The 15,049-nt window shown below is 42.7% G+C and overlaps 1 protein-coding gene across 1 annotated transcript in view; it reads left to right on the forward strand.

The window, feature by feature from the left end:
* The first annotated feature begins 13,150 nt into the window (after window positions 1-13,150).
* The window catches only part of PREP (prolyl endopeptidase), a 132,144-nt gene continuing 130,245 nt past the window's right edge, over window positions 13,151-15,049 (forward strand). Inside the window, 1 exon segment of the mRNA NM_174772.1 lies at window positions 13,151-13,276. Coding sequence (NP_777197.1) covers window positions 13,232-13,276 — 45 coding nt within the window. The 5' untranslated portion in view covers window positions 13,151-13,231.

Raw genomic sequence — 15,049 nt, forward strand, 5'->3', positions numbered from 1 at the left:
GCCCCAGTTAAGAAAGAAATTAATTTGTGTATTTGTTTATAAGTCTTAACATTTTACTTTTGAAATCTAAGTTTTAATCCTTTTGGAGTTTATTTTGGGGTGCTTTTATTGTTTGGTTTATTTTTGGAGTTTATTTTGGTATGATATGGGGTAGGAAGGCAATTTTATTTTTTCCTCACAGATAAACATTTATTCTGACTCTCTTTATTACATACAGTTGACCCTTGAACAACATAAAGGCTATGGACATTGATCCCCAAGAATAAAAAATCCACATATAACTTTTGACCCCCCAAATCTTTACTAACATCCCACTGCTGATGAAGGAGAAGGCAATGGCACCCCACTCCAGTAATCTTGCCTGGAAAATCCCATGGATGGAGGAGCCTGGTGGGCTGAAGTCCATGAGGTCACTAAGAGGTCGGACATGACTGAGTGACTTCACTTTCACTCTTCACTTTCATGCATTGGAGAAGGAAATGGCAACCCACTCCAGTGTTCTTGCCTTGAGAATCCCAGGAATGGGGGAGCCTGATGAGCTGCCGTCTATGGGGTCGCACAGAATCGGACACGACTGAAGCGACTTAGCAGCAGCAGCAGCAGCAGCTAGCTGATGAAACCTTACAATTAATAGATAGTTGATTAACACATATTTTGTGTTATATGTATGATATACTGTATTCTTACAATAAAGTTAGAGCAAAGAAAATGTTATTAAGAAAATCATAAGGAAGAGGAAATACATTTACAGTACTGTAGTGTATTTATACCAATAAATTTGCATCATCTGTTTGCAAGATGAATTACCTGTTCGTCAGTACCTACATCAATATTGTCTTCTAGAATACAAAATACTGTAAATAGTATAAGTACTACTAACACTAGACATTACAAATGAAAAGATAATGTGATAAAGAAATTCATACTTATTTACAGGTATAATAATTTATGCACCAATAATAAAAAAGCTGCAATGTGGCAGCCTAGTATAAGCAGTAAGATTGCTTGAAGGTAGCCTAGCCTATACATTAATGAATGAATATTTATAAAAGTTTTATGGCTTATGGTATTGCAGTCATATTAATAATAGAGTGTTGGAAACATGGTTTCATCTTTTAAAAAACCACTTACTTGTGATAATAGACTGACAGGCAGTTTCTCCAGCTATGACACAACAAGAGGCATACTAAACGGTAATGTAATTCTTTGAAAGCAAAGTTAAAAAACGGTAAGAAAACTAACACATTATTAATATTATTTTAAATATTACCTTATGCCTATGTAAAGATAGAATACTACCTGCAATATTTTATGAATTCATGACATACTTTTTAATTTTTTTTTAATATTTTTAGGCTATATGGTTCATCTGGAAGTTTTTCCAAAATGTCACAAATATTCCAATATGTTTACTGAAAAACATTCAAATATAAGTGAACCTGTGCAGGGCACAACCATGTCATTCAGGGGTCGATGTAGTTCCTCCATTCTCGGCTAATGTACACTAACAATAGCACCAGGGTCAGTTCAGTTCAGTCGCGCAGTCGTGTCCGAATCTTTGCAACCCCATGAATCGCAGCACGCCAGGCCTCCCTGTCCATCACCAACTCCCGGAGTTCACTGAGACTCACGTCCATCGAGTCAGTGATGCCATCCAGCCATCTCATCCTCTGTCATCCCCTTCTCCTCCTGCCCCCCCAATCCCTCCCAGCATCACAGTATTTTCCAATGAGTCAACTCTTCGCATGAGGTGGCCAAAGTATTGGAGTTTCAGCTTTAGCATCAGTCCTTCCAAAGAAATCCCAGGGCTGATCTCCTTGCAGTCCAAGGGACTCTCAAGAATCTTCTCCAACACCACAGTTCAAAAGCATCAATTCTTCGGTACTCAGCTTTCTTCACAGTCCAACTCTCACATCCATACATGACCATTGGAAAAACCATAGCCTTGACTAGATGGACCTCTGTTGGCAAAGTAATGTCTCTGCTTTTGAATATGCTATCTAGGTTGGTCATAACTTTCCTTCCAAGGAGTAAGCGTCTTTTAATTTCATGGCTGAAGTCACCATCTGCGGTGATTTTGGAGCCCAAAAAAATAAAGTCTGACACTGTTTCCACTCTTTCCCCACCTATTTCCCATGAAGTGATAGAACCAGATGCCATGATCTTCGTTTTCTGAATGTTGAGCTTTAAGCCAACTTTTTCACTCTCCTCTTTCACTCTCATCAAGAGGCTTTTGAGTTCCTCTTCCCATAAGGGAAGTTCTGCCATAACGGTGGTGTCATCTGCATATCTGAGGTTATTGATATTTCTCCCGGCAATCTTGATTCCAGCTTGTGCTTCTTCCAGCCCAGCGTTTCTCATGATGTATTCTGCATATAACTTAAATAAGCAGGGTGACAATATACAGCCTTGACGTACTCCTTTTCCTATTTGGAACCAGTCTGTTGTTCCATGTCCAGTTCTAACTGTTGCTTCCTGACCTACATACAGGTTTCTGAAGAGGCAGGTCAGGTGGTCTGGTATTCCCATCTCTTTCATAATTTTCCACAATTTATTGTGATCCACACAGTCAAAGGCTTTGGCATAGTCAATAAAGCAGAAATAGATGCTTTTCTGGAACTCTCTTGCTTTTTCCATGATCCAGCAGATGTTGGCAATTTGATCTCTGGTTCCTGTGCCTTTTCTAAATCCAGCTTGAACATCTGGAAGTTCACGGTTCACGTACTGCTGAAGCCTGGCTTGGAGAATTTTGAGCATTACTTTACTGGCGTGTGAGATGAGTGCAATTGTGCGGTAGTTTGAGCATTCTTTGGCATTGCCTTTCTTTGGGATTGGAATGAAAATTGACCTTTTCCAGTCCTGTGGCCACTGCTGAGTTTTCCAAATTTGCTGGCATATTGAGTGCAGCACTTTCACAGCATCATCTTTCAGGATTTGAAATAGCTCAACTGGAATTCCATCACCTCCACTAGCTTTGTTCGTAGTGATGCTTTCTAAGGCCCACTTGACTTCACATTCCAGGATGTCTGGCTCTAGGTGAGTGATCACACCATTGTGATTATCTGGGTCGTGAAGATCTTTTTTGTACAGTTCTTCTGTGTATTCTTGCGACCTCTTCTTAATATCTACTGCTTCTGTTAGGTCCATACCATTTCTGTCCTTTATCGAGCCCATCTTTGCATGAAATGTTCCCTTGGTATCTCTAATTTTCTTGAAGAGATCTCTAGTCTTTACCATTCTGTTGTTTTCCTCTATTTCTAACATATCACAGTTCCCTGTATTTGTCAACTAACACCCAAAAAAGATGTCCTTTTCATTATAGGGGACTGTAATGCAAAAGTAGGAAGTCAAGAAACACTGGGAGTAACAGGCAAATTTGGCCTTGGAGTACAGAATGAAGCAGGGCAAAGGCTAATAGAGTTTTGCCAAGAGAACGTACTGGTCATAGCAAACACTGTCTTCCAACAACATAAGAGAAGACTCTACACATGGACATCACCAGATGGTCAACACCGAAATCAGATTGATTATATTCTTTGCAGCCAAAGATGGAGAAGCTCTATACAGTCAGGAAAAACAAGACCGGGAGCTGATTGTGGCTCAGATCCTGATCTCCTTTTTGACAAATTCAGACTTAAATTGAAGAGAGTAGGGAAAACCACTAGACCATTCAGTTATGACCTAAAACGAATCCTTCTGATTATACAGTGGGAGTGAGAAATAGATTTAAGGGACTAGATCTGATAGACAGAGTGCCTGATGAACTATGGACGGAGGTTCATGACATTGTAAAGGAGACAGGGATCAAGACCATCCACATGGAAAAGAAATACAAAAAAGCAAAATGGCTGACTGAGGAGGCCTTACAAATAGCTATGGAAAAAAGAGAAGTGAAAAGAAAAGGAGAAAAGGAAAGATATAAGTATCTGAATGCAGAGTTCCAAAGAATAGCTAAGAGAGATAAGAAAGCCTTCCACAGCAATCAATGCAAAGAAATAGAGGAAAACAACAGAATGGGAAAGTGTTCCTGAGTGTTCATTGGAAGGACTGATGCTAAAGCTGAAACTCCAATACTTTGGCCACCTCATGCGAACAGTTGACCCATTGGAAAAGACCCTGATGCTGGGAGGCATTGGGGGCAGGAGGAGAAGGGGACGACAGAGGATGAGATGGCTGGATGGCATCACTGACTTGATGGACATGAGTTTGGGCAGACTCCAGGAGTTGGTGATGGACAGGGAGGCCTGGCGTGCTGTGATTCATGGGGTCACAAAGAGTTGGACACGACTGAGCTACTGAACTGAAGTGAACATATCACAGTTCCCAGTATTTGTGCAATTATTTCTGGCTATTCTACTCTATTCCATTTTTCTATCCCTGTTCATATACCATACCATCTCACTTTGTTGCTGTTCAATTACTCAGTCATGTTCAACTCTTTGCGAGCCCATAGACTGCAGCATGCCAGGCTTTCCTGTCCTTCATCATCTCCCAGAGCTTGCTCAAACTCATGGTCATTGAGTGGTGATGCCATCCAACCATCCCATCCTCTGCTGCCCTCTTTTCCACCTGCCTTCAGTCTTTCCCAGCATCAGGGTGTTTTCTAATGAATCGGCTCTTTGCATCAGGTGGTCAAAGTATTGGAGCTTCAGCTTCAGCATCAGTGTTGGCAATGAATATTCAGGATTGATTTCCTTAGGATGGACTGGTTTGATCTCCTTTCAGTCCAAGGGATTCTTAAGACTACAGTTCAAAAGCATCAATTCTTCAGTGCTCAGCCTTCTTTATGGTCCAACTCTTACATCCATATATGACTACTGGAAAAATCATAGCTTTGAGTACGTGGACCTTTGCTGGCAAAGTGATGTCTCTGCTTTTCAACATGCTGTCTAGGTTTGTCATAGCTTTTCTTCCAAAGAGCAAGTGTCTTTTAATTTCATGTCTGCAGTCACCATCTGCAGTGATTTTGGAGCCCAAGAAAAATAAAATCTGTCACTGTTTGCATTTTCTCCCCATCCATTTGCCATGAAGTGATTGGGACCAGATGCCACGGTCTTAGTTTTTTGAATGTTGAGTTTTAACCCAGCCTTTTCACTTTCCTCTTTCACTTTCGAGAGTCTCTTTAGTTCCTCTTCACTTTTTGCCATAAGGGTGGTGTCATCTGCATATCTTAGGTTATTGATATTTCTCCCAGCAATCTTGATTCCAGCTTGTGTTTCATCCAGCCCAGCATTTCACATGATGTACTCTGCATATAAGTTAAATAAGCAGGGTGACAATGTACATCCTTGATGTACTCCTTTCCCAATTTGGAACCAGTCTGTTGTTCCATGTCCAGTTCTAACTGTTGCTTCTTGGCCTGCATACAGATTTCTTAGGAGTCAGGTAAGATGGTCTGGTATTGCCATCTCTAAGAATTTTCCAGTTTGTTGTTATTCACACAAAGACTTTAGCATAGTCAACGAAGCAGAAGTAAATGGTTTTCTGGAATTCTCGTGCTTTTTTGACGATCCATGGATGTTGGCAATTTGATCTCTTTGTCCTCTGCATTTTCTAAATCCAGATTGAACATTTAGAAGTTATTGGTTCATGTACTGTTGAAGCCTAGCTTGGAGAATTTTGATCATTTCTTTGCTAGCCTATAAGATGAAAGCAATTGTGCAGTAGTTTGAACATTCTTTGGCACTGCCCTTCTTTGGGATTGGAATGAAAACTGACCTTTTCCAGTCCTGTGGCCACTGCTGAGTTTTCCAAATTTGCTGGCATACTGAGTGCAGCACTTGAACAGCATCCTCTTTAAAGACTTGAAATAACTCAGCTGAAATGCCATCACCTCCACCAGCTTTGTTCATAGTGATGCTTCCTAAGACCCACTTAACTTCACACTCCAGGATGTCTGGCTCTAGGTGAGTGACCACACCATCATGGTTATCCAGGTCATTAAGACCTTTATTGTATAGTTCTTCTGTGTATTCTTGCAACCTCTTCTTAATATCTTCTGCTTCTATTAAGTCCATACCATTTCTGTCCTTTATTTTGCACATCTTTGCATGAAATGTTCCCTTGGAATCTCTAATTTTCTTGAAGAGATCTCTAATTTTTCCCAATTCTATTGCTTTCCTCTATTTCTTTGCATTGTTCACTTAGGAAGGCTTTCTTATCTCTCCTTGCTATTCTTTAGAACTCTGCATTCCAAAGATGGATATATCTGTCTTCTCTTCTTTTCTTAGCTATTTGAAGCCCTCCTCAGACAACCATTTTGCCTTTTTGCCTTTCTTTTTCTTGGGGATGGTTTTGATCACTGCCTTCTGTACAGTGTTACAAACCTCTGTCCACAGATCTTCAAGCACTCTGTCTATCTGATCTAATCCCTTAAATCTATTTCTCACCTCCACTGTATAATTGTAAGGGATTTGATTTAGGTCATACCTGAATGGCCTAGTGGTTTTCACTACTTTCTTCAATTTAAGTCTGAATTTGCCAATGAGAAAGTCATGATCTGAGCCACAGTCAGATCCTGGTCCTGTTTTTGGTGACTGTATAGAGTTTCTCCATCTTCAGTTGCAAAGAATATAATCAATCTGATTTTGGTATTGACCATCTCACTTACTATAGCTTTATATTAGTTTTCATAGGAAAAGCTCTCCTTACTTCCTCAGAAGTGTTTTGACATTTCTTACCTTTTTCACTCTTCTCTTTACACTATAAAACCAGCTTGTCAGGTTCCACCAAGATATAAATAAGTATTGAGATTTTAACTACAGTTGCATTGTATCTACAAATCAACATGAAGAAAGTTGACATCTTTTCAGTATTAAATGTAGCAAGCCATGAACATGAGATATTTCTCCATTTATTTAGGTTTTCTCTCCTGTCTTTCCTAAAGAAAGTATTCTAATTTTCTATGGTCCAAACTTACACATCTCTTTTCAGATTTATTCCCAGCTACTTTATACTTTCTGTTGCTAGTGTGAGTCTTGCTTTTTTAAAAAAAAAAAAGAAAAAGAAAATTATTTATTTGGCTGTGTTGTGTCTTAATTGCAGTGCAAGGGACCAGTAGCTGTGCAGCATGTGGATGTCAATTCCTTCACCAGGGATCAAACCCGTATCCCCCGCATTGCAAGGCAGATTCCCAACCACTGGACCACCAGGGAAATGCCCTAGTGTGAGTCTTTTTAAAACTAATTTTTCCATTTGTTTGTTCACGTATCTAGAAACACAGTTGACTCTGGCACATGGGTCATATATCCAGCCACAGTGAGCAACTCTCTTATTATTTTAAATAATTTCTTGGCAGAATTTTTGTTGTCTAAGAAGCAATTATATCATGTAAAAAGGAAGTAAACAATTATATCATGTAAAAAGGACAGTTGTGTTTTCTCTTTTCTAATTCCCTAGTGCAATGCAGGATAGAAGTGGTGATTGTAACATGTTTACCCTTGTTTTGAGATTATACAGGGAATGATTCTAACGCTTCCATATTTTAAATGATTGTAGCTTAGGGGGTTAGAGAAGGCAATGGCACCCCACTCCAGCACTCTTGCCTGGAAAATCCCAGGGACCGAGAAGCCTGGTAGGCTGTAGTCCATGGGCTCGCAAAGAGTCGGACACGACTGAAGTGACTTAGCAGCAGCAGCAGCAGCAGCTTGGGGGGTTGGGGTTTTGGGTTTCTTTTTATTTTTTATAGTTACTGAAATCTGCTTATGGCCATTCTCTTCTATGCCTACTTTTCCTTGATCTTTTTTCATGAATGAGTATGGAATTTTGTTCTCTTAACACATAAAGATCAAATGGCTTTTCTTCTTTCTCTATATTTAATATTTGTCCTTTTCTTTCATATTTTCTACCTCTTTGTCTCTCTGTGTTGCATTCAGTGTCATTTCTTCAGAACTACCTTTCAGTTCATTAACTTTCTAATTCAATATTTAGTATATGTCTTTTTAATTTCACCAAATCATTTTTCATTTCTGTAAGTTATATTTTATTTTTTCCAAATCCAGTTGGTCATTTTAATATTTGCTTACAACTTACTATTCCAGGGATGGCATTTTTTTTTTCTGGAAGCATTTCATATCTTGGCATTCTATATTATGTATTTGATCTTTCCAACACCTAAAACCCTCAGAGTCTAAACATCACTTGTTAATTATTCTTACACTTCATTTAAAAAACGTCTAGGTAGAAAAAATAAATCATGCTAGATACTTCAAATGGGAAGTTTAATACAAGCAATTTGTTATACAAGTAGGTTGGGCCTGGAAGATTGAAAAGGAAAGGTGGTGTTACCTAGAGATTAATCACTGTCCTGAGCCACTCTTTCTCCTAAGGTTGGCGGAACAAAGGGTGAAGTGGTGGCAGACCCCATGATGCTACCTATACCAGCCATACCAGCACCCACCCTTCCACTCCTCCATAGGAAGCCCACAGCCTGCACTCCTACAGATGACACAGAGCCTGGAGTCCACAGTGTGTTTGAAATAAACAAATTTGCTGCCGACCCTTTAGGTGAAGTTTCCCTTCCTCAGATCCAACTGTGCTGTGGCTGTGACCTGCAGGTGCCTGCTGTTGCCAGCATCTAGATAAAAAGAGAAAAGTAGTCCCTCCCCTTCTACCTCTTTAGAACCTAGCCAGAACCAGTTGACAAGGACATTTTGGAAATACAGTTTTTAGACTCACAGCCTCTCGCAATGCAGAGGATTTCAGAGGAGTGTGAAAATGTTCCAGAATGCTAACAGATTAAACCCAATATTGTTTCCTTGCATGATCTGTGATTGTGCATTAAGCTGTGGTTAGATTAATCAGTAGAAAACCTCTGGGCCTACATTAGGATGTTGTTGTTAGTTGCCAACTAACTTGGCACCAAGTCATGTCTGACTCATTTGAGACCCCATGGACTGTAGCCTGCCAGGCTCCTCTGTCCGCAGGATTTCTCAGGCAAGAACACTGGAGTAGGTTGCCATTTGCTGTTTCCTCTTCCAGGGGATCTTTCCAACCCATGGATCAAACCTGAGTCTCCGGCATTGGCAGGTAGACTCTTTACCACTGAGCCACCTTGGAAGCTCCTACATTAGGATGCTTTCCTTCAAAGATGACCCGTTGTAACAGACAACTCAGATATAGTTATCGGTTTTGAGGGCAGTCTTCCTGGAGTGTGTACATGGAAACTAAGTTGCACAAATCCAGAGGGTAACATATACACAGAATGCAATGTACATGATGCCCCTTGGAGGTCTTTATCCTGGTGACTCTATTGCTTCTCACTCTCCTGATTTCACTTGTATTTTTTTTTTTTAACATCCGGTCTGTTTGGAGGGAGTGAGCAAAGTTTCCCTAGGAGCCTGGCAATGCATTCACAATTTTTTGTTTAGCAGAAACTATTTAGTCTGCCTTATGGTTCAAGCTGGAAGTTTCCATGTAGTACTTCTATAAAAACAATGAAGTGTTTCCTTTCCCCCTCCTCCCCACAAGAAAGGAGGAAAATGGTAAGGCTAGCACAGAGTCAGAAATTCTGTTAGCTACCTTTCAATGGAATGTGAGCTATCAGGAAGACAGGGCTTCAAGACCTTAGACTGTTTTAGGGGATGAGGCAACACCTGAACCAGCTGGGTACCAAACTCTTTAGGTTATAGGACCCTGAATCTCCAAAGGTGCAGAGTTATGAGCTGAAGACTATGTTTTCCAGCACTAATTCTTTAAAAAAAAAAAAAATATATATATATATATTTTAATTTTTACAATGTTGTGTTGGTTTCTGCCATACAACAACACAAGTATCTATCATATGACCTAATAACCCCACTTATGGGCATATACCCTGAAAAAACCATAATAGAAAAAGACATATGTACCCCAATGTTCATCACAGCACTGATTACAATAGCCAGGACATGGAAGCAACCTAGGTGTCCGTCGGCAGATGAATGGATAAAGAAGATATGGTATATATATACAATGAAATATTATTCAGCCATAAAAGAGAATGAATTTGAAACAATTCTAGTGAAGTGGATGAACCTAGTGCCTGTTATACAGAGTGAAGTAACTCAGCATTAATTCTTTATTAGAGGCCATAACACTATGCTACAGCCTACAATGAAATTGTTAAACTATAAATGTCAAGTAAGACTAGCGCAGTGAACTTGAATGTAGATTTAATTCTTCAGAATTAACTAATTTAAGGTCACACCTGTAAGGAGTACCTGAAAGAAGAAGTAGTAAATGGAAAAATAGTCTGGTTGCCACTCAGTAAGCCCAGAGAGGCTCAAAGATGCTGAACAGGGCGGACAACCTCTTGTGGGTAGGTCAGATACACTGCTTATTGTCAATTAATGATAAAAACACTAGCGGGTCCATCATTACTACTCGAGATTTGTGAAAGTTCCAAGAAAACTTAAGATTTTGAACATTAATGTTCTAAATGCCATGTAATGAGGTTTCTTCTGTGCAAGATTGTGTCCAGTGCTAGTTTTCCACAGGTGTTGCCATGTGTTTATTGTGTCTCCATATTATCTTTTTGTGCCTTTTTTTTTTTTTTTTTACCTTTCTTGATCACATCAAATGCGGGATGGTGTCTCTCCATCCTGCTTTGTCTATCTCATTTTCTTTTCCTCTCTGTTCTTCCCCAATCTATCTCTAATTTTACAGTCAAGAATCTGGAACAGTCACATTTTTTTGTAATGCATATTATGTATTTGCTAAAAGATATTAAGTTCTAAATTTAAAACAGATGAATAGATCATTTCATATTTTCTTACTTAAATGAAACAAGTTCATTTTACATGTAGGGGCCACACCTGTTTTTTCTCCTAATAACAGAAGAGGAAAAAATATTTCTCTCTCCTGACTTGGAAACTCACCTAACTTGGGAACCTCATTAGAAATGGTATAAATAAGTTCCATAAGCTGAAGTGGAAAAATGAATCAAAAATTCATTCTTGATCCACTCTCTCTGCCCCAATTTTTAATCTGGATTTAATTCAGCCCTGTCCTCCCATTCTGGTATTTAATTCGGTTAGGCATTAGGCTGAGAAGGGGAGGAGGGAGCAGACTTCACAGCTGTAATTCCAGACACCTCACATAACCTATTAAACACACAGCTATATCGAGAGAAGGGTATTGGGAGGGAACAGCTACAGTTCCTAAAAAAGATCAGATCTATGAATGTAGTAAGAACCTCAGGCCCAGCAATGGACTCTCAGCCAAATCTGTGCCGGCGGATGGTTTGAAAACAGAAGAAAGCTACAGAGAAAGCCCTTTCAATAGACCAACAATTACTGTCTCGCCTCCTACTCTCACCTCCATCTGTCCACAAGGTATGGACAGCACTCTCCAGTGAATGGCAATTTCATTCTTAATTCTAGGGTTAGTTTTGAGGCTCCTACAACTTCACTTGAGTTCCTGATTAGAATTAAAGAATCTCAGAATTCTTTGAAACCACATGATCCAGTTCTCTCCTGTTGTAACTTAAAAATAGTGGTGATGTAAGGTCTCATTCAAAGCCAGTGAAACAGTTAGTGGCAGGGCCAAGAAGAGAACCTCACTCTTATTCTAGGTGCTATTAATATTGTACACTTTATGAAGCTTTGTGGAGATTAGATACACACAGGAATATAAGACTTTCATTAAAAGTCACACTGGAAAACATAACATAAATCTTTGGGGGAAAGTAGTTGGAAATCACTGACTGCACTTCCATCAGTCAGTAAGTTAGTTACCTGGAAACCAGAGTCAAATTAAAGGATGGGTTATCTGGGCAAACGCCAGAGGCATCAGTCTTAACAGATTCTGGACAGAGGAGCCTGGCAGGCTACTTATTCCCACAGCACAAGGCCTCTGAGGGATGGGGACCTCCAGTGAAGCCATCAGCCTCTGATAACTAGAGCTGTAAAGCTTCTTCCTGATAGTTCAGAAAGCAAGGCCAGAACACATATCACTAGCCTAAGGATGAATAAATATAACTGTTAAACTATCATTGGTTTGAGGTCAAGCATCTAATACCTCCTGCCCTGCCCCCACCCCCAAAATAAAAGATGCTTAATAAACAAACACATTGGCAGAAAAGACATGCCGATAAAAGAACCAGAAGGATGAACAAAAAAACCCTAGATGATTTTCAATCCTCCCACCTTGGTCCCTTCTCAACTGGTAAATTTGAGACGTGTGCTGCTCAGTCGCATTGGATTCTTTACGACCCCCATGGGCTGTAGCCTGCCAGGTTCCTCTGTCCATGGGATTTTCCAGGCAAGAATACTGGAGTGGGTTGCCATTTCCTTGCCCAAGGGATCTTTCCAACCCAGGGATTGAACCTGCCTCTTCTGCATTGATAGGCGGGTTCTTTACCACTGAGACACCTGGGGAGCCCAAGGACTCATCAGTTGTCCTACTCACACCTCATAGCACCTAAATAATCCAGCTGCTCAATCACACAGCGCCCACCAGGGGTGTTGAGGATACGGGTAGTGTTTCCTTCTTAGTCCTCACGATCCATTATTACTGCCCTTCCAAGTCCAGGGTCACAGGCGGTGGAAATTAGGTCACCTCAAGAACCTCCACTCTCAAGGCTGGGGAGGCCAGGTCTCTCTTCGCCGCCCCTACCCAGTCCTAGAACAGGAATTTTCAATTCGATGAGAGAACCGAATAAGCAAACCCCGCGATTCGTTCGGCTTGAGGGAGGTACGGCGAGCGCTGCAATGGCGAAGCGGCCAGCAGGGGGACTTCGGGGAGGGCGGGAGGGGCCAGGAGGCGTGGTGGCCCCGCAGGCGTGATCGCACGTGTCCCCGGCGCGCGGGCCAGGGCCCGCGTGTTGGGCGTGTCCCCGGCCCGCGCGGGCCCCTTTCCGGCGCGTGCCGGGCGCCCTGGCCCAGCTGGCGTGGCGGGGGCCCTCGGCTCGGTGGTCCAGGCGTGGGCCCGGGCGGCGGCGCGGGCGCGGCCGGTGCTCCTGCAGAGGGAGCTGTGCGCCCGGCCTGGCGCACGCACGGCGCCGCCCGCTCCCTCTTGCTGCCGCCGCCGCCGCTGGGCCCGCCCGCCGGGGAGGGGCTCCGGGCCTCGCCGACAGCTGCTTCCTGCTTCCCGCACGTCCTCGCCGCCGCGCAGCGGGTCCGGTCCTGAGTCCCGGCCGAGAGTCCCGGTAGAGAGCAGCCCGTCGCCGCCGTCGCCTTCCCGGCACCCGCCTCACCCCGCGGCCCGCTCACGCCCGCCCCAGAACCCACGCCGCCCCTGCGCGTCCCCGGCCATGCTGTCCTTCCAGTACCCCGACGTGTACCGCGACGAAACCGCTGTGAGTACCCAGCTGCGCCTGGCCCACGACCCGCCGCCCGCGGCCCTTCACCCCCTGCGGTCCCTCACCCCCTGCTCTCCCCTCCCCCACGGCCTTTGTTTGCGAGACCCGGCTGGGGGCGCCCGGCCCCTCCCGAGGCGCGGGGGCCCTGGTGGCCGTCACCCTCCGCCCGCTGGCGGCGGAGCCGGTGGTCAGCCGCCGCTAGACCACTTCCCAAGATATCGGGGTCAAGGGCGAACACTCAGGTGGGCATGGGCGTCTTAAGAGAGTGGGAAGACAGAACGTGTCACTGCATTTTTGCTTGGAAGAGGCTCTTGCTTAAATATGGTGGTAGGAGAAAGTGTGGATGTGTGTAGATGATGTCCAATTATAAGACAAAAGCAAACTTTTTCAACTCACAAATTGAAAATACTTAGAGTTGAAGTTCATTCATTCGATTTTTAAAACGTGTGTGGAGCGCTTCCCTCTGCCGGGTGCTGGCGGCGGGCGCTGGGGATTCAGGGCGAAGATAGAGTCCGTGGAAGGTGGGGCAGGGCCCCGTGGTGTGACAGTGCTGATCCGCGTGTTCCCAAACCAGAGCAGAGTCGGCGGGGGCCAGAGGAGGCCTCAGAAGAGGACAGGGTGGCCTTTTGCAGAATCAAGTTTTGACTAGTGTTTTGCCTAGTGCAGGGCTTAGCCACCATTTCCCTCAGTTTGTAGATAACCTCAGAGTCACTGTGGAGATCCCGTGGGTGGAATTCTGGGCAGACACCTTTTTTTTTTTTTTGAGTGTAAAAATTAGTTTGGCATCTTAAGAACTGGAGTAAATCCAAATGTTGTGGGCATAATTCTGGTAGGAATAGCCAAATTCCTCGGATGACTTAAAATAGAGTTGGAATAAAAAGATTTTTGTATAATACACTTCTAGTTTTTTTCTGCTTGCTTTGACTCGATTTGTGCCTGAAGTCTGTACTTTAGAGCACTTCTCATTTTTGGGGTAAAGGGTTCTGGGGCTTTAGAGCGAAGGATGTAAGGGTTGTTTTAAATTAAGACTTCCAAGTGGTACTAAGGCATTCATGGTTTCTTTGACCTGTGGCCATCTGGTAACCATGTTTTCTCCGTCTGTTCAGCTGCTTGCTTATTAAATTTACTCGCCCAAGAAGCCCTTGGTTCAAGAGTTGTTTCCTTTGTGCAACAGGAGTAACGTGATCCAGCAGGAATGGAAAGGGGACAGACCAAGTAAGAAGACCTGAGAGCTAGTTGTGGCGTTGTCCCTCCCTCCCTGGATGCCCTTTGGCCGATCCCTTGCCTGTTACAGGCCTTCTCTTCCCTGAATGAACTATTAGGGCTGGCTTGGCTAACAACAGCACTTACTTGCTTCTGTAGTAAGAGTATCAATCGTTTGTTCATTCAGGTGATGCCCTGGCCATGCAGTGTGCCAGACATGAGCAATGGGAAGGCATAAATATCTTGGTTTGATTTTTGAGGATCTTTGAGTTTTCAGGAGAGATAAAATTACAGCATTTGATAAATACTGTTTTAGATTTGTTTTATTTAAATGGGGGAGGGGTGTTTCTTCCTTAACTTTTCACTTTTGGGGTTACCAAAACGCTGCAGTTCACCTAATCTGTGTTTAACAGTTCTTGAAAGGGTTAAGTGAGGATTTTATGAAGATGTCAGAAAGATTATGAACAATTAACTTAAAAGAGTATACTATGGATTTTAATAATCTCCAGTTCTTTTGCATCAGAGGAGTCATGATCAGCTTCAAGGCCGAGGAAATGTAGCGCTTGG

Source organism: Bos taurus, chromosome 9 (assembly GCF_002263795.3).
Source record: "Bos taurus isolate L1 Dominette 01449 registration number 42190680 breed Hereford chromosome 9, ARS-UCD2.0, whole genome shotgun sequence".
Lineage (NCBI taxonomy): Eukaryota > Metazoa > Chordata > Mammalia > Artiodactyla > Bovidae > Bos > Bos taurus.